Here is a 24,826-nt window from a genome sequence, read left to right on the forward strand (position 1 = left end):
CAATCTAGTGAATCTTGAGACTTCTTGCTTGCTGGCATTGACACCTCAAGAGAGTTCATCTTGAAATAGTGCCAGTAAATGTTGGTGACATGTTGGCAAAGGACAGTTCAGCCACCCAGGGGAAAACTAGTTTGGGGGCAGGGGATGAGGGAGGTGAGAGAAAGACACAAAGAACCACACAGACACAACATGGGATGATGAATCCTCAACTTTAGAACATGAAACAAGTGCTGTTGGTTGACATGGTTATGGCAGTTATGGTGCCTGCTCTCCCTTCACAGTCCAAGGTTTGCACCAGACAAATGAACATGCAGAAACCCACATGGTGTGTGGAAGAGTCAAACACTGGAAGCCAGTAAAGGTCTTCACCAGTCAGATGACAACGCAAACTCACACCTTCCAAAATGCATGTGTGTCAGAATGAACATAATTTCCTGCCTTCCAGAAGTGGCTTCTCTGGTTCACTGACCTTCCTTTTCTTCTTGGGTCCTATTACCTCTTCCTGGCTAGATGCAAAGCTCAGGCAGCTTATCTGTAAGAACCATCAGAAACAAGAGATCATTCTCACGGCACGGGCTCCTGCTCGATGAGTGAAGAAATACAACTTCCAAAACAACAATGGGTTTTCCTGGATCCTCTCGGGTTTGTTCAGTGTGTGATCTTCTCCAGAAAAGCACTTGGGCAAAGAATCAAAATTGGAATGCTGAATGGAATTGGGACTGTAAGATCTGTGAAACCAACAGGTTCAGTTTCAGGGACAGAGAATGTTTTTGGTGGCACAAGGAACAGAACCCAATGCTGACAGAAAATACCAGGAGCAAGGAGACCTTTGAGCAATGTAACAGCTTACAGGGCACAGAATTTTCCAGCAGCCTCAGATAATCATAAAAGTATGCAGAAGAAGTGGGGCATGTGTCAAATTTCTGGCCAGAAGAGCCATTCAGGAGGAGAAACAAAGTACCTTGAATTGCATCAGGGAAATACAACCCAAGCGGGTTGGACTCAGACTTCAACGACCTGTGACAGTGAAAAATAACTGAGCAAAGGAAGCTTTTTATCCAAGAGGTTTAACTTCCCTTGAGAAAGACACAAACCTCCCTCAAAAATTTTCAGGGGCCTACAAACCAAAAGGTTAAAAAACAGGGGGAAATGTATGTTGGAACATAAATGTTGATGGCCACTCCACCAACCCACAGGGGAACAGCCAGAACAACAGCTGAAGGGTTGGCCTTGCCAAGGGACAAACTCACTTATTCCTGTTATCACACAATGTATTTGCATTTTTACAAGAATGATCTGGAGCTGCTGAGAGTAACGTGTGTTGTTGCCCACCCAGAAGGGACAGAGCACACAGTCTGGCAATGTAACCTCTTTTGCTCTCGCTGGCACTGAGCTGAAGGGACACACCACACCACTCCAACTTTGCCACCAAAAGGAAGTTCATCTGGATGAGAAGGAGGTGAATGAAGACAGAAAGGAGTGCTAGCTGAGTTCCTGCTCCAAAATAGGGGTTCTTTACCCCAGTTTCACCATAAAACATGACCAATCCCATAACTGAAGCAGGATAAACACATGGAGTTAAAAAAGAGCTATTCCAGGAGGCCTCCTGGAGACAAGCACAAGGTCTCCAGATTACAAGATGTGGTCATTATAGAATTCCACACCCACGTCACCAAGGCTTTCCTTCTATCTGACCTTGGTATGAGGCTTTGGTAATCTCCACACAGCAATGGTCTTTCTAATGTGTGCATAACTCTGATTATGGATTAACAACAAAATAATCTGAAGCAACCTCACTTAGCCTCTCTATCATGTTTCAAATTGTTTTTCCTCCCCTCTTCCCTCCTCTTTATTATGAGGAACAAAATATTGCTTCAAGTAGAAAGTAAATTTCCTTTCCATAAAAACAGAAAACAAAGATCTGCCAAACTGGGACTGGCAGGTTCTCCTTCATCCTCCCCACTCAGGCTGACAGAACTTCCAAAACTGCCCAAGGCATATTTGCCTGAGGAAAGAATGATGAGTGGATCTCTGTTACAGCTCCTCACCTGATACCCAGCTGCTCAAACTGGCACTTCAGGCAGTTATTTACTTTCCTCTCCCTGGCATCATTTTAACCTGTTTTTTTTTTTTTTTTTGAAGGGCCCAGAGGAGGGAAATGCTGCCTCCAAAAACTCTGCAGTGTTAACACAGCTGCAGGGTTTGCACCCTGTCCTGCTGGCCAGGCAGCAAAGTAGTCCCTACTCACCTGAGTAAGGCAGCTCTCCTGCTGTTTTAGCCTAAGCTACATGAAGAGAGCATTAGCCAGAGCTGGTGCTGTTATTTCCTCTGTTGAGGAATGGATCTTCTGCAGAACAAGCAACTACTCAGCAGTTTTTACCCCTTTGCTATTGGTCCCAAATTTTCTGCACGGACAGGATACTTTTGAGGTGGGATAAACAGCCACAAGAAGCAGCTGCTCATGCAGAGTCCATTGCAACTCTCTGAGGGTTTTCCTCCCTGTTACCACAGGCAGCTTGACCACCTAACAGGAATCTGAGATGAGAGGAGTGGAAACACGTATGTGAGCCATCAAGTGCTCCAGACAAACACTACTGAATGTATAAGATGTCAAGCTTGTGAGGTATTGCACCAAAGCCAACATGTCCTGTCCTGCCCAGCTACAAGTTCATGTAGGAACTCACCCCAAGTCCAACTTCCAGGTCCCATCCTTAACCAAACACTCACACTTCTTCCCCAGAAATGTTGCTCTAAAGCGGATTAACTCAGATCCTACATATGTTTATTTGACTTTAACCAGAAAGTAAATCTCTTCAGTGGTGAGGTGAAAAGCAGGAAATCCCTCCCCTTGACTAAACATACAATCACAGCCCCAGGAGTTGATTAATTCTGATTTTTCCCATGTACTGGGATGCTTGACTTGGAGCAACTGATGGGAGAGCTTGAGCTGTGTGGATGTTGTTTTTTAAATCTTGCACAACCACTACCAAGCACAGACACTGGTTGGGTGGAGAATGGATCAGTAACAGCCCTGGAGAGAAGGGTTTGGGGGTGATGGTGGATGAGAAGCTCAGCATGAGACGGCACCATGTGCTGGAATCCAGAAACCACTTGTGTCCTTGGCTGCATCAAAAGAAGCCTGGTAAGCAGGGCCAGGGACAGGATTGTCCCCCTTGGCTGTTGTGAGACCCCACCTGGAGAACTGTGCCAAGTTCTAGAGCAATCAACACAGTAAGGACATGGAGCTGTTGGAGCAAGTCCTGAGGAGGACACAAAGATGCTGGAGCAGCTCTGCTCTGGAGCCAGGCTGGGAGAGTTAGGGTGTCCAGCCTGGAGAAGAGAAGGCTCCAGGGAGACCTTAGAGCACCTTCCAGTGCCTGAAGGGGCTCCAGGAAAGCTGGGGAGGGACTTGGGACAAGGGCAGGGAGGGAGAGGACAAGGGGGATGGATTAAAACTGGAAGAGGGAAGTTGAGGTGAGACATGAGGAGAAAATTCTGTGCTGTGAGTGTGGTGAGAGCCTGGCCCAGGTTGCCCAGGGAAGCTGTGGCTGCCCCATCCCTGGCAGTGTTGAAGGGCAGGTTGGATGGGGCTTGGAGCAACCTGGTCTGGTGGGAGGTGTCCCTGCCCATGCAGGGGGCTTGGAACTAGATAGTCTTTAAGGTCCCTTCCAACCCAAACCTGTCTGGGATCTATGATTCTACAGGCTCACAAGGGAGCTCAGCAGGTGCTATGAAAGCACACGGGCCCTCCCACACTTACCCTGCCAAGGGACCATGGTGACAGCAGGACAGGTGGAACCAGCCCCAAATCAAGCAGCAAAGACAGGAACAGACCTGTGACCTCCTGACTCTGAGTTCAAGGGGCAGCTCTGGGTCTAGGTCACACCATGAACACACAGTGAGTCTGAATCTCCTGCTTTCCTGCTGTGCTACGTGTGAAAAAGTAGTATTTTGCCACTGAATTTTTCTGTAAAAATGCAGCTAACTTGTGAATCATACAAGTGTTACTAATTTCTGGCATAAGACTCGCAGGACAGATGCGCATTGTCTGGAGAAGATATCAGGCTAAAAATAGATTAGCCTTAGATTAAAGCCTTCCCAAGGCAGACTGGTGGAGCAAACAGAATGAGGAGACCACAGCCACGCTGCTATTCTTAGATAGACAAAATCAGGACCTAGTTTTGTGCTCTGCAATTTTCAATCCCTGTCCCCACGTATTCCAGCCAAAAAAATTCCCAGCATAAATTGAAGCAAATTTACAGCTCTTCTGACATGTGTTTTGCTTCCCAAGGCATTCTATATAGAACAGCTAAAATTGCACAAGAGCATTCGACTGTGTCCCTCTTTGTCCCTGGCCTGCCCCATGCTGAGGGTTGGCACTTGGCAAATTTTCTGCCCTCAGAAGAGTTCCCATTGTCAGGGTCATGGAGTGTTTAGTTTGGTACCTCGTAACACTCCTTGACAAATTCAGAAGCACATTAGTGTTCAAAGAAGTCCAGTTACATCAAGGGAGCCAGAAGAATAAGGAGTGAGATGCAAGACAACAGCTGAAACAAGGCAAAATGATCCTCAGGTGTCAGGGCAATAAACAGTATCTGCAGGGGATGTCTACCACCATCAGGAAAGCCTAATCAGAGAGAGCTGGTGCCTGATGTACCTTCAGCTGCAGCAGTCATTGACTCGACAGCACAGCAAACACTTGTCAGTTTCTAAAATCAAGACAGTCACTCTTTAATTTGATCCCCCAACAGCTGAAGCATCCCTGGTGAACAGCACCTGTGGCTGGAGGCAGTAATTCCCATCTTCTCACTGACAGTTGGCTGCTCCGAGCACATCAAAAATCAAGGTTCACAAGGCACATCATGGTGTCCAGTGAAAGAACAAGAGGAAATGGACAAAAACTGGAACACAGGAAATCCCATTTGAACATAAGGCCCAAGTTTTTTTTAATGTGAGGGTGATCAAATATGATCACTTGTCCAGAGACATTGGGGAATCTCCATCCTTGGAGATACTCAACATCTGACTGGACAAGGTCCTGAGAAACATTCTCCACTTCACCCTGCTTGGAGCAGGTAGGCTGGACATGAGGATCTCACTGACCCTGTAACAGGAGCTCTGTGGTTCAACACTCAGCACAGGGCTCAGCCCTGCTCTTGGATCAGTTTCCAGCAAATCAGCCACACTGACATCAGTGGAATCCATCCTGATTTTCATCTGAAGCAGTGGAGGACACTCATGCTGCTTACCATGAAGCCAACTTATGCAGGTGGAAGAATGAAAGACACGCACTGTGGTTGCTGGGGTGGAAACCTGCCACATTATCATCTCCAGGTAGCCATGCCAACATATCACTGACTACCACTAGACCTCTTCCTTTACCACAGCTCACTGGTAAAATCTCTGACATCCAATATGGTTTCTTTTTCACCAAGTGAAAACCTCACAGGCCCACTCTGTGACTCAGGTACCTTGTGGACTTGAAAGGACTAATGAACAGATTTTTTTCGAGTGTAAAAAAAAAAGGCTTCAAAATATCTGATAAAAAAAAAATAAAATAATAATCAATCCCTCTCCTTCTAACCTCTTCCAGGACCCTCAGTCCCCCTGCATCCTGCTCTGCTGGCCACTCTGACTGCAGGATCACAATCCCATAAACTCCATACACCTCTCAAAACTGGAAACCTGTAAAACCACAGGGTTGCAACTGAGGAGGTGAAAAGCAATGGACGCTCCTTCTGCCAACTAGGCTGTTTCCCAGCTTAGTCCCTCATGGGATAATAGATCTGTCCAACCTTAATTTATGCAGATTGCCCCAGAGAGTCTGGTTGCCAGCACATATGTTATGAACATAGGCAAAGGCAGCCAGCACGGAAGCTCCACATCTTCCCATGGATGTCCCTGAGGAATTTGAGGGTGCAGGAATGAAATCCCCCTCAGATCTGCAGGGTGATGAGCCTCACCTCTGAATGAAGAGATCACTAGGAAATTGTTTCCTGCACTCTAGACAAGGATAACTCATGCAAGGGATGAATGGCCCCAAGATACAGCTAAGGATCTGACGTGAATTGAGAGCAGCCAGGAATTTCCTGACCTCCCTGTCTCACTCCTCCCAGAATGGCCTGAGCTCACAGGAAGGAGAGGCAAGCTCATCTCTGAATCTCTTTCTCTTCATTCTTTGGGTCTGTGTAGCCTCAGCTGCTTTGGAGGAGAAAATGTTCTGGGAACTTCTCATCAGATACAGCTCTCTTGATAGACAGTTAGAGATAAACCTTTTTTTTTTTTTTTTTCTCCTTTCTGCAAAAGTTCAAGATAATGACATTGCCACAGAAAAATGCTTTCCTACTGCTCTGCAAATGGCTGGCTTCACCCTTCAACTGCTTTCTGTCATGGCAGTTTGAAATGTGGTCTGCCTGGGAAAAATCAGACAACAAAGGTCTTGATCTCCAAGCTGTTGTTCTGCAATTGAAACCACTCGTGCTAACCTCCACATTCAGACAGAAGCTGCCCCCAGCACAGAAGCTCCCACGAGCCTACACCAGGGTGACCATGGCCCTGGCACCAACAGGACACTGACCACTGGCAAAGGTGGCAGATGTTACTCCCTATGTTTTAGCCAGGAAAGACTGTTCTCACTGGCTTCCATGGCTGACACAGTCCCTTGGAGAAAGAGGCCAGGTAGCCAAGTCTCCTGCATGGGAGCAACAGCTGGAGGCCAGACAGGCTGTCCTCTGAGGTCCAAACCAGCACTGATTTACAACATTTAGATCTGACTCTCTCCCTAGACACCTAATTCAAGATAATGACATTGCCACAGAAAAATGCTTTCCTACTGCTCTGCAAATGGCTGGCTTCACCCTTCAACTGCTTTCTGTCATGGCAGTTTGAAATGTGGTCTGCCTGGGAAAAATCAGACAACAAAGGTCTTGATCTCCAAGCTGTTGTTCTGCAATTGAAACCACTCGTGCTAACCTCCACATTCAGACAGAAGCTGCCCCCAGCACAGAAGCTCCCACGAGCCTACACCAGGGTGACCATGGCCCTGGCACCAACAGGACACTGACCACTGGCAAAGGTGGCAGATGTTACTCCCTATGTTTTAGCCAGGAAAGACTGTTCTCACTGGCTTCCATGGCTGACACAGTCCCTTGGAGAAAGAGGCCAGGTAGCCAAGTCTCCTGCATGGGAGCAACAGCTGGAGGCCAGACAGGCTGTCCTCTGAGGTCCAAACCAGCACTGATTTACAACATTTAGATCTGACTCTCTCCCTAGACACCTAACCTTCAGACTGCCCCAGTGAAGGGAGCTGATCCCCATGGCAGGAGCAGGCCTACAGCAGGCAGGCAACAGCAGTGCAGAGACCCCTGAGCTATCACTGATCCAAACTGATCATGTCCACACAACACCAAGTGTCAACACACACTTCCTCATGTCCCACAGGGGTCTAGGAGCATAAGCACAGTCAGTCTAGCAGCACAAGCAGTGTCTGGCCCCAGCTAATGAAGCCAGAATCCTGGGAGGCAGCAGGGACTTGAGCTGTGCTGATATGGCCACACCATTTCCAGCTCAGCCAGGGCCTATTCAGGGCTCTCTGCACGGCTGCTCCACTGTGCAGTGAGACTGAGCTTGAAGGACCACCCCAGAACTTCAGCCCACAGCTTCCTGATGGGAGATAAAAGCCTGCAGAGGCGTCCACATGGTCAGATTTTACTCATCTCCCAGTTCTGTTTCATTCCAAACTCATTCCACTGCAACATGTTTGCTTACATGAAGGCCAAGCTTACCAAAATCTATTTTCAGGACAAGAACGTTCAAGGGGTCACAAAAGGGTAAAGGAGTATGCCAAAGAATTCAAGAAGTTATCTTCAGTTCAGTGCAGGATGCCATTCTCATCAGCAGATTTCTGTAAGTTACCCCTATGGGCAGCAATTCCCTATTTTACCCAGCTATTCCCAACTCCTAAAAAGCCAGTGGAAAGCAGCAGGGATAGCACAGGGGACCAAACCCTTGGCTGATGCCATCAGCAGCACTCTCCTGAAGCCAGCAGGGGTAGGTTGATTTACAAGCTGGTGTCTAACTCTGGGTGATTAAGTACAGAGATGCTTTGCTAGGAAAGTGCAATCTCTCATTTGATCCTAAGCATCATCAATCATGAGATTGCAGATAATGAGCCAGTTGAGCACATGTGAATTTTTCTCCAGTCTGAAAAGCCCTGTCAGAGTCTCCATGGCCATTTCTAAAGGCCAGTGACAGCCTCACTGGACAGGAAGAGCTGCTGCTCTTCTGGTAGATCTGCATCCTCTGTTTCTCCCATGTTGATGAGATAAAGATAAGCCTTTAATAGGTTCATTCCTGGTTTTCCTGAAGAGCTATAGGTCAGGAAGATAATAACTAATAAACTCTGTTCCAAGTGCATAATTTTTATTTCTGATAACTGAGGAACCAGAAAGAATAAAGCAGTTTCCTTCAGCTGAAGAGCAGTAATGGGCTCGTCCTGATGTCTGTAGGTCCTACATTTTTGAACTCAGCACTTCTTGACTATCAAATCCTTGAACAGATATTGAATTTTGAGACACTCCAAACTGTTTTAGGTAGTTCTGAAAATCTTGGCCTTATTGTTTAACTGTATAGAGAGTACCTTTAAAGCCCAGTCCCTGAGGTGCTGCTCCATGGATAGCTCAACAGGTAACACTGCACCATCAGCAGAAGGGCAGGTCTCCCTCCTGGACCCTCTTTGCCATCTCCTGGCTGTCCAGCCCTGCTCCCTTCTCTTGCAGCAGTGCTGTAGGTCAGCAATCATTCAGTGAGTTGGTTCAAGGGGATCTTCTTCTGGTGGAAACCTAACACTCAAAGTCACCCACTAGCACTGCAAGTCTTAGGGCTCATGCCTGTCCCAAAAAAAGCAGAGCTCCATGGTTGTTCCCCAAGGCCCCTCACATACCAAGCTGAATAAATTCCAAAATCCAGGAGGAGACAAGTCAGTTTGGAGACCTTAACAGCTCCTTAAAGCAGAGAGTTCCTCTGACCACAGTGGAAAGCTGGAAAACTTGACTGTAGTGCAGTCTGGATAGCAACAAGGTGTTCACATTCACACCACAACAGCAGTTCTCCTACCCATCTTACCTCCACTTGACCCTGTTAGATAACACCTAGCTCAGACTTCCCATCCACCCAAACTTGTCCTCATCTTTTAAGACAAACTTCACTCACCAGTTTGTCTTCCTGATTCAAGTGGAAGACACAATGGTCATTTGTTTTAACCACTTCCCTCAGAAAAGAAGGGAAAGTCCCTCTCATATGGAAAACAGTGTCAAATTTTTATTAGCACTGGCTTTACAATGATGATCTGCACTTTTTAACTAGTGGCTTGACTTAGTTTTTCCCTAGACTGACTGAAATATTACCCAACTTCTAAGCTATGATGGTTTAAAAAACAATATCAAAGAATATTAATAAAACCCAAACAACCTGCCATGCAGAATCCACCAGGCAGCAGGCTTGGGATTATTTAAGTCCTTGGATGCATGCAATGGATAAAGTGACTCTTGCATTTTTCAGCAACAGTTTCCACCACCTTCAGACACTCTCACTGTTGCTACCATATTCTAATGAAATTCACATGCTGCAGCAGAGGTGTCTGGGGCTCACAATCATGACAGACCCAAAAGAATGTCAGAGCATGAATCAGTGGCACAGCCATGAGTTCCAAACAAAAAAGGCTCCTGTTTTCACATAGACGACAGAATAAACAATGATCAGAAGGAAACTGGAGGATGTGAGACCAAGAAAAAATGTGGTTAAAGTTTGAAAAATACCAGCCTAGGCACAGAAGTTCATTTCTAAGATCCAGAGTCAAGGCAAATACTTCACAGATGCCTTTTGAATGACACGTTACGTTGTAGTCTCCAGTTGCTGTCTGGGTTAGACACCCCAGGATTCTTTTCAACACAGGCAGGGAAAATTTTAGAAGCAATTTCCTACTCTCATTAACTTCCCCTGTAAAGATTCAATTTCTGAACATTGAAAGCTCACATGGTTTTCACCTAATTTGAATGGGAGAATGCCCAAGTGGTAAGGCTGGTGGTATTCAGAGATTTGCCCTGTCACTGAAAAAACCTCTGCACAATTCTGTGAATTCAAGCTCTGCTTCTGACTCAGGGTTAGGCCTGGGCAGCCTTCAGGATGGAATTCATTTCACATAACTTTAGTTATCTAAAATGACATGGCTCGTCTACCCTAGTTCTTTGGGTTTCCCCAACAACCACTGAAAAAGAGATCAGCACCTCCAGGGGATAATTCTTGCTATCCTAGGCAGGTAGCCAAAAGGGGATAGGATCCAGTAAATACCTGTGACTCACATGTAGAGAAAGTCTGGATGCAAGAAAGGAGAAGCAAAGACCATGTTAGGCCATAGACAAATAGACTCTCCAAACCTAACACAGGGTGGTGACTTGAGAGCCTTAATCCAAAAACACACACAGGTACCCCAGCCTGCTTGGGACACTGATCCATTCAGTCTGTGTGAGTAACTCACCAGCGACAAATCCAGAGAGTAGTACAAAATCCTTGTACTGGATGTACGAAATAAGCTGGCCATGGAAAATGTCTTCCTACTTGCTTCCCTGGGCCCTAATACATTGTAGCCTCTATGAATACTGCACAATAAATTCATAAATTTTAGTTAAATCTTGTGCCATCCTAGATGACATCATGTTCTGTGGCAATGAATTCCACCTTGCCTGGCAGAATCTGCTCACCTGCTGAGATGCTCCTGAGCAAGGCATCCTGCCTGTCACCTTCATTCTTGTCATCTTTCCACCTGCAACCCCAACAGGGTATCAAAATTAGTTATGAAGTTAAAACTCTATATTTAATTGAAGAAAAAAAAAACCAAGCAAACACCTCAGAAGCCTGACTAAAGCACTGTTGGAAAATCCTATGCCTGATCTGATCCCATGCCACCTTTGGCAGTGCCAACACTGGCAGTTTATTCCTGGGAACAGAGATTTCAGCAGCAGCTTCTGTCAGTGAAACCTGAACTCCATTTATTTTTTCCTAAAAAACCAAAGCTTTTGCCTTCATGTGTTCTTTCCAAGTGGGTGTGGGCATGGGGCAGGAGAGGAGCTGTCTCCTGACTAAGAACTATTGACCTTCTTGAACAGTTTCAATAAAACTTGATGGAGAGTCCAAAGCACCTTCAGTTTCATTGAAACAGACAGTTGGTTAGAGAAGGAAGATCCCGTTAACTCCCCACAGTGGAGAAGGTGGTAGCACGAGTTCACCCCTTCTTAGTCATCAGAAAAGCTGCAGGAGAAAGACCTGAGAAGGCCTCTTTATTCTGCTGCCTGGGGATCTCAGGAATGCTATTTACCATTTTGTCACTAGATGGTATTGTTCCACAGGCTATATCTGAGAGCCTCAAAGGTCAAACACAGCAGGGGGTGGCAGCAGCTGGGGTGCCTGAAGTGACAGAAAAGGATTTCTTTTTTCCCCATTTTCACGTGTGTTTTCAGATATGGAAGTCATTAGCAAAATCAAACTGCACCAGCCAAAGGAAAAGAGCTTTGGTGAAAATGTAGATAATGTAACTCTGTTATTGATCAACTGTGCATCTCCATATCTGAAAAAACTGATGAGATAACGAGGTGAAAAAGATACTGAAAAAACCTGAATGTTCCTGTTAACAAACCAAGCATATTCAAGAAGCTATTTGTTACAGCTCTATCTGATCTGACACAAAATTCAAACAGTCCAAGGAAACTCTGTTCACCCATTCCCCAGTTAAGTGAGAAAACCTAAATATTATGCTGGGATGCAGTCATGAGCACAAACCCCTTCAGTTTTGAAACAAGGCACTTACCTGTATCTTGAAGGCAACAAGAAGATGCTTCCATTTTCCAGTCCAGATGGGTGTTACTTTTGTCTTCTCCACACTCACTTGAATCTGCTCTGACAGGTAGAGGGTGATTCTGTAAAATAAATTATGCTTTGTCTTAATAACATAACCTAAAAAATACACTCAGTTGGTACATTCATAAACCCAGCACTAATAGGGATGAAACCTTCACAGCTCCTCAGTGCCCAGGCCTTCCTTCTCCCAAGCCTACAACTCTTTCAAGAGGGAAATCAGCTAAGAAAAGACAGAATTCCCACCTAAATTTCTTCCTGTCTTCAGGAGTTAGTTATGTTGGAGTTTATTTCCTGGCACTGACCACCTAAAATTAAATTGTCTAGTCTATGTAACCAGTCCAGGCTGTTCCTTCTGTCATTTTGGAGAGGCATCACCAGAGGACCACTCATCCCAGCCTACCCTGGTGTCTCAAGAAATTATCTGCATTACTGCTAAAGATGCCCTCCACTAGGTGCAGAGGGCAGCACAGAGACATCAGGCACAGCACACAGCTTCCAGCTGCCTAGAGGTGACTGGAAGGAATCCCACCTAACTCCACAGTGGAACGTGGCTCAGTCCTGAGGAACACCAAGTGGAAAGGCAAAACTCTGCAATCTTCTCCATTTTGTGGACATATGTGTGTAAGAGTGTGTGTGTGCACACGCGTGTGCTGGGTCTCACTGTGCAATCACTGCCCTCTTCTGGGAGAACACACTGGACTCAGGAGGGCAGTGGATATGCTGGAATGAAATTCACTTTGTCTATGGACTGCTGAAACCCTTCTTAAACTGGGATGCTGAGAAAATGTTTCTTTTAATGAGAGTTTTGCTAGATAAACTCCATTCCTCCAGCAAGAGCCAAATAGAACTGTTTTTATACCTTTGTGCTCCCCTCCTCCTCCTCTTCATCACAGTCTAACCCTTGATGGGAGATCTCAATAGGACCATTCTCCTGGATCACGTTGCTTTCCACTGTTTTCATTCTCTTCTTTTCAGTTGTCACTTTCACTTTCATGAGGTGGAACCCTGTGGAGACTGACCCTACTCTCAGGCTGACAGGATGACCATCAAACAACAGGTCACCAGGGCTGCCATCTTCCTTAAAGCCTGGGGGCTGGTAATCTTCAGGAGTTACTGCACAGGGAGAAAGAACCCAATGATGCCCAAGAAATCAAGTTCCATCTCTCCTTAATCTGACTTATAAAGAACAAGTGTGTACCAGCCTAGAGTAACAGCATCAATGACTAAAAATATTCTGGTTTGTTTTGGGTTATTTTCAGGAAGAAGGGAGAGAATGCAAAGGAAAAAAGGAGCTGTGCAAATGTTACCAGGGACCTCAAAGGAACAATGACTTTTCACCAGAGAGTGTGGTGGCAGGACAAGGGGGAATGGTTTTAAACTGAAGAAATTCTTCACCATGAAGGTGGGAAGGCACTGGAACAGGTTTCCCAGGGAGGTTGTGGCTGCCCCATCCCTGGAGGTGTTCAAGGCCAGGTTGGATGAGGCTCGTGCAGCCTGGTCTGGTGGGAGGTGTTCCTGCTTATAGCAGGGAGGTTGGAACCTGATGATCTTTAAGGTCCATTCCAACCTAACTCTATGATTCTAGGACTTTAGGATGCTGAGATACCACTAATGTACTCAACCTTCTGGAGCAGAACCTGACAATTGCAGGATGCCTGCTCCTTTAAAAAAAACAACAAAGAAACAAAACTGTGAAGGAGGAGGATGTCTCCTTTTCACACTGTGTAGCTGTACTTCTTAGAGAGATAGTCAATCCCTCCTTAGACAGCATCTCCCATCCCTGTGGGTCAGAAAGCATCATAATGATTGACACCATTTCTCACTGCTGTCAGTGAAGAGCTGCTACCATTTCACCATTCTGTGCTTCACCTGCCTTATAGGGGCTCATGATCAGCACAGAAAGGGAAGGAAAAGGAAGTTCTCCACCTACCATCATTGTAGTAGAGGAGTTTCATGGTCAGGGTGACATCGTTGGGCAGTGGCCCCAGGTTCTGCATTAACAGGTACAGCTTCCTGATCAGGAGCCTGCTGGCCTGTTTCATGTCCCTGTTGCACACCTCGCTCCCAAAGGTCATTTGGTTGCTACAATGGGAAGAAGAAGAACAGATCTGTGTTCTTCAGTCATGAATATTCATGACCTCATGACAAATACAGTGCACCCACTGACTCGTCTGAAACCACCAGTGACAAAGCTACAATGGCTTTGTCATTTCCAGGTAAATAGGGAAGTGAAACAGACTTCAGGGATAGAGTGGCATCAGCACAACAGCTCCAAACTAAGAGGAATGGCATTTCCATTTGAACAGACTCTGTAGCTGGGACCCCATTATACAAATGTCATTACTCACTCATTTTAACATGATTAAATTGGATCAGAGGACCACAAAACAAGTGCCTTTCACCTAAGCAATTTCAGGAATGAGAGGAATGAGGTGAGAATCCCCTATAAAGCCTGATTCATCACAGGGGCTGTTTTCAAATCCATTTTGCAGTTTGAGGAGAAGTGAATTGCATGTTCTCACTTCAGTTCCACGTCAGAAAAAAGCAGCTCAGAAGCACATTCTTTCAAAGTGACGAAGGGGCATTCCTCTCACCTCCTTCACCCATCCAAATGTCAGTTGGCCAGCCTCAGCAAGCAGTCTAGACAAACGTGTAACAGGAGTGGGATGAATCGCCCTCTGGAGGAGTTTGTTTCTCTTGTCTACTGAGGTAGATGAGATGTGCAGCTTAGATCAGCCAGCTAACTTTAGACGGTTAAAAACGGACTAGATGAATCACGACGTGACTAAGGAACCTAAACATCCTTAACTTTCAATAAGAAGGGGTCATAAAAAAGGTGTATCTCCTGTGTTACATCTTTGGAGGTCTACAAGCAGGTGGAGGACACTCTATACAGGCTGGATCATCCCTAACACAATCACCCCAACTTGCTTTAAAAGCAGAAAGTAACCCAAGAGAGCAGAGAGGATCCCAGGGCTCAATCTGACTGACTAAACCACTGGAAGGAACAGCTTCATTAAGATTGATTTTCCCTTCTCCTTGAAGCTTCTTGGCTCATCATGAAAACTGAGTGGCTGTTGAACAGCTTGAGTTTGCAGGGTATGTTTTGGTAGGCTTCAAATTTTCAGCAACAAACCTTTGAGCTGAGCACACTGTGCCACCAGATTGAATCCTGTGTGTTCAGAAATGTACCTCAAGTGAGAGGACAAATACTGGCAATGCCTAAGGAGTAGAGACAAGTTAGGTCTTCTCTTACATGTCACATTTACATGTGGAGATATTAGGAAATATTAAGATATTAGGAAAGTTCTCTTTACTGAAGGAGTGGTCAGGCCCTCAGGCTGCCCAGGGCAGTGGTGGAGTCACCATCCCTGGAGGTGTTCAAAAAACATGTAGATTTGGCACTTCAGGAGATGGTTTTGCAGCCTTGGTGGGGTTGGGTTGATAGTTGGAGTTAATGATCTTAGCGGTCCTTTCCAACCTTAATGAATCCATGATTCTAAGTCTTGGGCTTAGCAGAATAGAAATGGCAAGGGAGAAGAGTATAAGCAAAAAAGAAATCACACTTCCCTAGGAATTAACAGGTCAAGTATTGGTTCAATTTGGGAATAACATTGTAGGAATGTGTCAAAAGGTAGAAGCTGAGGAACAGAACCTCTCTCGAGGACTGGGATCAATGGCAAGGAACCCCTCCAAAATCCATCTAAAATAAGGCAGGGACCATCTAGGAGGAAGTCTCCATTTACCACCCAGAGATGACAATGCAGACCCACAAATTATCTCTCATGAAAAGATGAACTCAGAGTTCCCAGGACAATAAAACTTGCAGGTGTCCAAAAGCAGGACAATCAGATGCAGGAGCTGAGAGCAAAGATGACACAACACTCTGACCAATGCCAGAACATCAGTTTAGTAACAAGTGCAGGCACAGGCAGGATCCTGACACAGCAGTGACAGGCACTGAGGAAAGAGAACACAGCCCAGGAATCTGCTACCACCAACTTTGAAGCCTCAGAGCAATGATGGGATTTTGATGGAGCAGATACCAACCCAACAGCCAGATGGCTAAGCCTCTGCTTGGCCAGTCTGACCAACACCAAGGGATGCTGAGTTCCATTTGGGGACTGTTGTTATTTCTAGGAACTAATGAGTAAGGCTGATTGAAAAAACAGAGCTATCTATTATCTTTCAGATCCCAAAGCTTTCCTCTCTCCCTCAATGCAGTGAGGACAACTGAGAGCAGCTTAAAAGCAGAACCAGAGGGTACAGTCAACAGGACACTCCAGGCTCAAGCACAGTTCAGATTTTCCCAGCATAAAATCACTTTTCCATGTACTACAAATTACATGGATGTGTTTAGAGAAAGTGGCTAATGGCACACTAGAGGGGACCTGCAGAGGGGTTTCCTGAGGACGACTGGAGACAGCAGAGTTCTCTTGCTGTACAGGCAGGTTCCAAGGCCCAAAGATCCATCTTTCATTGATGGCAATTGCAGAAGCAGACTGAAAACAGACTAATTATTTTTCTTTGCTTTGGTTATAGCAAACAGCCTTTGATAGTACTGATTTTAAACAAGACAGGGTTATGGCCTGCTAAACAGTTTAAAATATCCAACAGAATCAAAAAGATGCAAAAAGCTGCTGCTTCCTGCCCCACATTTTGCAGCATCAACTCAGGCATCACAAGTGAAAGTTGTCTCAAGTCACCCACATAAAACTGCTCAAGCAGAACACACGTATGCAAATGCCCAAGGAAAAAAAACCCTGAGTGCAAGATCATGGCAAGAGGGATCCAACCTGAAAAAGCTCCATTTGAAAGCACCAGGCTGTATGGTGAACATGGAAGAATTATGAGTCAGAGACAGAAGCAAGGCTCCTGCATTGCTACCCTGAGCTGGTATTGTTTCTATAAATCAGCCTTAATTCAGTTCTGGAGCAGCTGAAGTGCCTCTCTGTGCTACCTCACAGCCCTGCTCCTCAGCAGCTCCTACCCTGCAGGGGGAACATCCTCAGCTCTGCTGGTATTTACAGCTGCTCAGGAGCTTGGATGTGCTCTAGTGATGAAGTGCAGTTTCCTCTTAGTGCTTCAAGAACACAGTTTGCACAGTGTAATCCTGAGAAACACCAAACCTTTACCTGCTGATGTCCATCTGGGGCACCTCCTTTTTGTACTTGAATTTGAACTGGTACAGTTCGGTCACTGTCTAGAGATGAAACAAGAGAGGGGAAAAGAAGACACAGGTCTCTTTCAATAATGAGTGTAAAGATGAGTCCTGAACTTAGCAGTGCCCCTCCACAACTTTATGTCAGAGTACAGCACTAATTTAATGACATGATGACAGCTTTAACTCTATTATTACTTGCACACTCTTTGGCAAATTTTCTTAACCACCACCTGGCACTGAAAGAATCACAAAAAATTGCAACTTCCTGCTTCCTCCTTCCCCTTCCTCTGTGGACTTGGCTCCCCAGCCTCAATTTCTCATGAGGTAACAGGGCCAGCCAACCATCACCATGTACCCACATCCTCCCTTTCTCAAAGGACAAAAGGGAGGCTCCATGGGTGACACAGCCTGGCCCAGAGCTCTGCATGAGGACAAGGGCCTAGAGGGCTCTTCCTACTAGGAAACAGAAACAATACTGCATGGGCTCAAGTTTCTGAGTTTCACTGGTCTCAGGAGTTTTGTGATGGAAAGAAAAAAAAACAACAAAACAAAACTAGTTGATTTTCCATTTAAAAGGAAAGGATTTGCTCTGATTTTAGAGAATAAAAAAAATTAGGAAGAACAGACTTGTTTCACCACAAGAGAAAAGCTCTATTGTAGTCCAATTCCATGCCTATAATAACTTTTTCCAGGGGCAATGAGGTTGATTAGGAGCTGAGCCCTTAACTCTGAGCCTTCCTTATCCCAGCCTTGGTACAGACTCTTGCTCCCTCCCCAGGAGCTGAGGTGAGGTGTGACACAGCAGAACTGTCACCAGGTGAGCAAGGATCCTGCAGCTGTTCCCTGCATCTGCTCTGTGGAGACAACTTGGGTGCAGCACCTCTCTTCTACACCACCCCACCCTGGCTGTCTCTACCAGTGTTGGCAAAACAGCAACACAAAATAGAGCACTGAAAGGATCCCAAGTCCAAAGTGATTCACAACTTCTGCCCTAAAATTCTCTGCACAAAACCACAGCTTTTTTTTTCAATGTTCCTGTTAAAAAAAAAGATGGTTCATAACAGGATTATTTTGAACTTCCCATTTCTTCTCTTCAGGAAGGAAAAAGAAAATTGCCACCATGTCCATTAACATCCCTGCCTGAGGCCCTGGATGGGCCCACAGCCCAGGGCCTGGGAAGAGTGTTTGATCACAAACCAGCTCACTGAGCTGTCACCCTTGAGCAAAGGCAGAAGAAGAGAAACAAGGTCACCAAGCAGCTATGTCAGGGTAGAATTTAAGCCTACAAGTCCACCCTGCATACAAATCTACTCACCCATGCCTTCAGTTGCCTCAAAGATTAATTAAGACTCTTTCTTACCTCCGGTTCTTTGGGATTGGTGTAAATCTGTTATAAGAAAGCACAGTGAGGGCATTCTCCTCTTGGATGACCTGAGCCACTGAAAAGTGACTAAACAATGATATTTTCATTATACAGCAGAGATTGCACTATCTTCAGCACGGGACCAGAGAAAGGAATGGCTGAGAAAAGGCCTTCCTCTATCAGCAGTCTACTTACCACTTCAAAGACAGGTAGAAGACCTGTGTAATTGGGGAGGAATGAGGTTAATTCCTATTCCAGCCCTCATAGGCAACTACTGATGCCTGCAATTGAACTGCTCAGATGATGCACAGCATAGCTCTTGGTGCCTTACAAAGGACCAGGTCACCAGCCATGTGGGGGTTCTTCAGCCTCAGATTAATAAGGATGACTCTTCTCCAGGGGAAAATGGAGGAGCCACAGTAGCTTCCAACGGTGGATGCAAGAGTTTAAAGGAAGCAATGATAAGAAGCACACAGAAGTGCTTCTAGTTAAAGGATGCATGTGAGGCTCAGACAGAAGCCTGACATACTGAGGAAAACATTCCCATGCAGGCTAGGAAGTTCATATTTACCATGTTTAAGAAAGGTCACATACATGTTGATTTCCCCTTGAAAAAGGCACAAATGGGTTGACACAACCTTTACTCCCTATCTCTTTCAAACAGGGTTAGGGGAAGAAAAAAACCTTGTGTTCATTTACTTACTGCGAGGACAGCTACGTGTAACTGAGGAGGGAAAAGGAAAACACAACACAAAATCAAAATCAAATCAAAATCTTGGAGGGCAAAGGAAAGAAAGACTTATCGAAATCAGATGGCTGTGTACAGTGCAGGAATCGATACTGTCGACTAACTGGGAGTTAAAAGCCTCCGTGCAGGTTGCTCAGCACAGCATCAGCAACACCTAGTGGCCGCTTTTCTCGGCTTCACACGCAGCTTCCCAAGAAAACACCAGCACGCTCAGGCGTCCCTCTTGGGACTCTTCCTAAACAAATCTCCAAAGGCTGTGCCGACTTAAAACGCTTTTCCAACAGCACCCATCCTTGCTTAATATTGGCTCTCTGCTCTAAAACTCCCCAAAGGTATTTAATCTATCCTGTAGCAAGAAAACGGGATTGCTGTGGAATACAATCCTAGAGCATGCATTAAATATCTCAATTTTGTCCTTAATCTTTGTCAAACCACAATTAATTTATGTCTCTCGTAATCAGCAGAGGACTAAGCACCTCCTAGAACTGAGTTCACAACACTTTATCTGATGCATGCTGACAGTTGCAGTGCTGGGTAAGAGCCCATCTGATTATCAGCACCACAACCAACACCCCTTCATCTGATGGAGGTGAGAGCTGGTTTGATGAGCAGTGCTGACAGGGTGACAACTGGGCTTTTTCCTATGCAGAGCTGTTTTCATGTGAGAATCAGCAAGGAGTACGATCACTTGCTGTTCTGGAACCAGTTATATACCTTTCTTGATTAATTACTTTCATAAAAAAAGGAATAAATTCTGCACCCAAGAGAAAAAGCCAGGAGGTTTAGGGAAGATAAGAAGGAAAATAGATGAGGGAAAGCAAAACCCGTCTCAAGAAAACTGGCACGGAGATAAAGATTTAAGTTCTGACTGGTAGGGCCTCTATCCAGACATTAGAGAAGGCAAATGTTGAACACAGAACCAATGGAAATCTGTTTCGGGGTGCAAAGGAGTTCACACAACCATGGCCCTTTGGTCACACACCATGGACAAGGAAGCCTCGAGAGCAGCAGTGGTCAGTATTTGAGCTCAAGAAATAAACTCCCAAATCTCACAGGTACTCAGGGCAAGGCTGTCTCCCTGTCCTGTGAATGTGAATGTGTGTTGTGTGCATGTAAGAGCAGGACAAAAATACAAAGCAGGAGTGGAAAGATAGATTTGTCCAAACTCTGTGAAGAAGGAGAAATTCCACTAAAAAAACCCCAACACAACAAAAAAACAAACGAACAAACCCAAAACAAACAAAAACCCCTAAAACAAAAGAAAACACAAAACCCAAAAACTTACATACTGCCTCTCCAAAGCATCAAAACAACCTTGAATCCTGCCAGGGGAAAAAACCATGTTAATACTAACCAGCAATATTTATCTCCTGATCTGTAAACACACGCTCATTAGATACAGTTTAAAGTGCATTTTCTCTGGAGTTCAGACAACACAGCTAGCAACATTTGGGGCTTGTAAAGTCCTTTTCAGGTCAACCATCATATCCTCCTTTCTACATTTGTGCATTGTTTATACTTCTAGGGCCACATCCTGTCAGGCTGGGCCCACTTAAATCCTGACAAAGAGAAGGACTGGCAGCCCACGCTGGCTCTCAGGGGCTCCCTGCTCTCTGCTCTATTCTGGCTCCACAGCCTGATCTCTGATGGCTCTTTTCCCATCAGCTTTGTACAGAGCTTGGCTGAGACTTCCATCTGAACATGGCCTGACATGTCTGGTCTTGTAAATCCTTGTTATCTGATGCATAGCTTACAGCTATGGACTTTCTCAAAGTAGTAAATATTATTTGAGGTAACAGTGGTCAGATAGTTACTCTTTGAGTCAAAGGATGTGCAGCTAGGTATCTCCTTAGCACATCAAAGTCAGACCCTCTGCTTGTTGGCAACAGGCCAGCTCTGAAATACATCCTAAATATCACAAAAACAAGTTGCAAGGTCCTCGGACATGTAGGAAAAGAAAATATTGTATGATCAAAAAAACAGGCTACGAGAACCCCTAGAAAAGTGAAACTAGAAAAGACTAAACAACAGAATCAACTTCATGATTTTCTTCACCCTCTCTACCTACCTACGCTGTCTGAGCCTGTTCTGGGGCCTGACCATGACCTCACCAGTCACCACTTCAACAGACCTTGAACTCACATGATCTTGGTCAGCTAATTCCATCCTGCTTACGCGAGGGGCAGCACCCGGGCTGCAGTGGCAGGAGCTGCCCTGGCACAGCTGCCACCACTACTGGGCACAACAGTTTCAAATTCAGGAAGAAGAATGTGAGGGGGAGATGTCTCACAATTCAGCACAATCTTGTCTCAGTTTCGCTGTTACTCACTTACCACTTGACTATCTGCAGTGATCCCAGACAGCTTTTATCTTCTCGGAGAATTTTTAGACAGAGGTCTGCAAAACCAGATTTAGCTCATAAGTTACAATTCTTATCAGAGCTGTTGGGCAAACACTGAAACCAAGCCAGTTCCCCCCCTTTTATGGATAAAATGCTTTATCTGGAGGTCCTTCCTGAGCGGAAATGTTGGTCCCAGGTGGGCTGACACAAGCTTATTGCTACATTTTGAAATGTCAAGACTCTTTTCAGATGCTCTGGGCTCTCTCAGGAGTGCTGGAGTTATGGCTGGATTTTGAAACACCAGCAGCTTTCGTCCTCTCCTCCCTCCTCTTCTCCACTCCCATCTATTCCACCACTCCTAACAACACCTTTACTTCTCCATTCCTCACCAAGAGGGAAATGAGTGTGCTCAGGAAAAAACAGTCCTGTTAAGCTTTTCCACACAGTGCCTTCTACCTCAGGTTTCAGGCAGCAGAATGGCAAGAGGGAAATTCTGAAAATTAAGGGGTGAGGTAGTAACACAAGCCCTCAAAGGCATGAGCAGGCAGGTGTTAACACTCCTGATCAAAAAGGCACTTGAAAGGCCTGACATTTCATTACAAAGACTAGTGGCTTTTCAGGGTTAGGTGATCAAGAGCCAGTCTGGGATTTCCTGTGCCCTCAACCCAGCCCACAAAGTGCCTGTGACCATGACTCAGGACAACTAACTCCATAAGTAAAAATAGGGAAACACATCAATATGGAGATGTTTCACGCTCTGCCAACACACCTGGAATGCACATCAAGATATTGATGAATCAAAGCATCACCAAGTCTTGTGACCCTATGACAAGACTTTGGTTTCTTAAAGTTATTTGTTGTTCTCAAAGTTCTGATTCCCAAAGCATGTGTGGTTATGTGAGATAGTTTTCACAGAAAAGGACCAACAATGAAACAAACAAATCTATCTTCAGTCTCGCAAGGAAAGCTGAAAATTTCAACCTGAAGGACTCAAAAATCTAAAAAGAAAACAAAACACACCTATCAAAGTTAGTATTTTTATAACTTGCTGATCTTTAAGTCAGTCTCCTGACGCTGAGATCTGATTCACAGGGCTGGCAACTCCAAGAAACTGTTACAAACCCAAAGAAACATTAACAGAGAAGTCATGAGTTGCCAATAGCAATAAGGTTGCCTCCTGTGCTCGCCGTTTGCTGCAGAAGCACCACCTGCACCCAGACCTGAGAAGGCCTGTGAGCTCACTTCCTAAAAAACTGAACTCACAGACTCCCAAGCAGCTGGGAGCTGCAGATTATGAAATACAACAAGTAGGAATAAGAATTCAGCACAAATGGAGGGTGTTACCATCTACGTAACGAGTTCCATAGGAGCTCTCTGGGAACAGCCCCCTCATGTACGTTATGCAGGACACTGAGACAGCCAGGAGTTTCTTCACCAGCACCACAGACTGCTGCTCCGTGGCAGTTTTGCTGGGGAACAACACTGACTCCTGAAAAAGAAGGGCAAAGTCAAACCCAGCACTGTTTTAGTGTAACATGACGATTCTATTTAGAAATTACTCTCAGCAGGTGGAAGGGGAGGGTGTATTTTAGAGCTACTTTTAACATTTCTCTGGCCTTCATACCACACAGAGAGGACTTATGTCTAACATGGGTGGGATTCAATGTTGTAAGGATAATTATTGATAGATCTGGCATGATTCACACAGAAGCAGACTATATTGGTTACTCCTTCCCCTTTTATTGTGGCTGAATGTTCCCACCCCCTCCCCTGCACCAATGCTGGCACTTATCAGACAAACACCCCTAAAAAATAAAAGAGTTTTCTGCCAGCTGAGCTCTACAGGATTAATTGTGAAGCCAAACAAGTGCCTGTGCTGGTGTGGCCTTCTCTGCTGTATGAAACTTCTCTGCCTGCCACAGCTTTTTTTGAGATCTGACAGCAGACTGAACCTGTGGTGGCTGCTGGCAGGCCTGGTTGGCAGAGGGATTTGAACACAGGGTTGTAAACAGCACATCTACAATTGCAGCTAATGTCAATACTGTGTGATTGTAAATTAACAATCTCAGTGGAAAGCAGACTAAATTTAGTTCCTCTGTTAGTTCATTACATTTCTTGCTGCTAATAAAGCTCTGGGTACACCTAATGAGTCAAATGCATGTCAAACTCTCAAGTTTCAAGTCTCAAGTGGACTCACTACATTGGAAATAATCCAACTAAGAACAGGGCAGCCAACAGAAGGTGCTCCCACCTCACCAGGCACAGACATGCCAGGTCCAAAGCTGAGAGCTAAGTTTGTCATTACCAGCACATTTCAAGGTTTTTACCTTTGAGGACTTTTTCTTTTGCCTAGTCAGTAAAAGCTGCTGAGTAGCCATCCTGTATTTCAAAGACCTGCTTTCCACTTGTAATTAAAACCTGAAAAAATTAAAGGAAGATATGAGACACCTGGAGAATATACAGTCGTTGCTATTTCTCATCTTCCTTCAGCTAAGAATGAGATTCTTCAGCTTATTCAGGTCCAAAAGTTAATTACCAGCCCGGACAGCTAAAGCAAAGCAAGCCAAAGATACTCCAAGGCACAATCTGAGAGTCTGCAGAGCCTGAAGACTCCCTGTTCCCCAGTAAACAGTCAATAGTAGTTGGAATTCAGGGCCACAACTGTACCTAGTGTCAGCTGGTGCCACTTCAAAATGCATTTCTCATATTCCAAACCACAAATGTTAATTCATACAGCCATTAAAAATGTCAAGGTAGAAAGTGAAAGAACTGGAAGTCTGCCAACAGCAGCCAATATTTTAGCAAGGGTAAGCAGGAAACACGAACATCAATCTCGTCAAGAATAATGGAATGATTCTTCTTGGGACACCTTGAAAGGAAGAAAAAAACCCCAACAACAACCAACCAAAAAAAAAAACCAACCACAGAAGTCCACATAGTTTCAGTGAAAGTGGGCTCTGTTAGACAAGCCTGGATTAAAGAAGAAAAGACTCTCTTTGCAAAAAGGGAAAGCTGATGGATAAAGGCAGCAATGTGGACATTGTAAGGGTTGCACTTGGGTGAGGTGCTTGATTTAGCACCATCTGACACTTTGATGAAAAGCTTCCATTAGATGGAATTAATAAGGAACGTGTTAACTGCTCTGAAAAAGGGCTCACTGGGAGATCTCAACATGTAGCTGCTAACGGGGAGATATTAATGGAAGGAAATACCACAAACCAGTCCCCAGAGGAGTGTTGCCTTGTCCATAGCCAATATTAACAATTAAAATAATAGCATAAACACAATGGATTGAGTTAA

General features: G+C 45.1%; 1 protein-coding gene across 1 annotated transcript; it reads right to left on the reverse strand.

Annotated features, from left to right (window-relative positions):
- Positions 1-415: 415 nt before the first annotated feature.
- On the reverse strand, positions 416-23,904 carry HORMAD2 (HORMA domain containing 2). The gene is made up of 12 exons (XM_009997289.1): positions 23,854-23,904; positions 22,871-23,015; positions 21,519-21,582; positions 20,471-20,507; positions 19,141-19,161; positions 18,435-18,461; positions 17,046-17,113; positions 13,841-13,992; positions 12,770-13,023; positions 11,861-11,969; positions 10,758-10,819; positions 416-532 (listed from the first exon to the last, which is right to left on the reverse strand). Exons 1-12 carry the CDS (start codon positions 23,902-23,904, stop codon positions 416-418), a joined length of 1,107 nt encoding a protein of 368 aa, XP_009995591.1.
- Positions 23,905-24,826: the final 922 nt, after the last annotated feature.

Source organism: Chaetura pelagica, unplaced genomic scaffold (genome assembly GCF_000747805.2).
Source record: "Chaetura pelagica isolate M959 unplaced genomic scaffold, ChaPel_1.0 scaffold1094, whole genome shotgun sequence".
Classification (NCBI taxonomy): Eukaryota; Metazoa; Chordata; class Aves; order Apodiformes; family Apodidae; genus Chaetura; species Chaetura pelagica.

Excerpts from the sequence above, each read along its gene's own strand:
- HORMAD2 (XM_009997289.1), bottom strand. The coding sequence starts at position 23,904 with ATGGCTACTCAGCAGCTTTTACTGACTAGGCAAAAGAAAAAGTCCTCA. Across the intron at positions 17,114-18,434 it reads CCAATCCCAAAGAACCGGAG|ACAGTGACCGAACTGTACCA; the intron begins GTAAGAAAGAGT and ends TTTCATCTCTAG. Across the intron at positions 13,024-13,840 it reads ACTCCTCTACTACAATGATG|TAACTCCTGAAGATTACCAG; the intron begins GTAGGTGGAGAA and ends CTCCCTGTGCAG.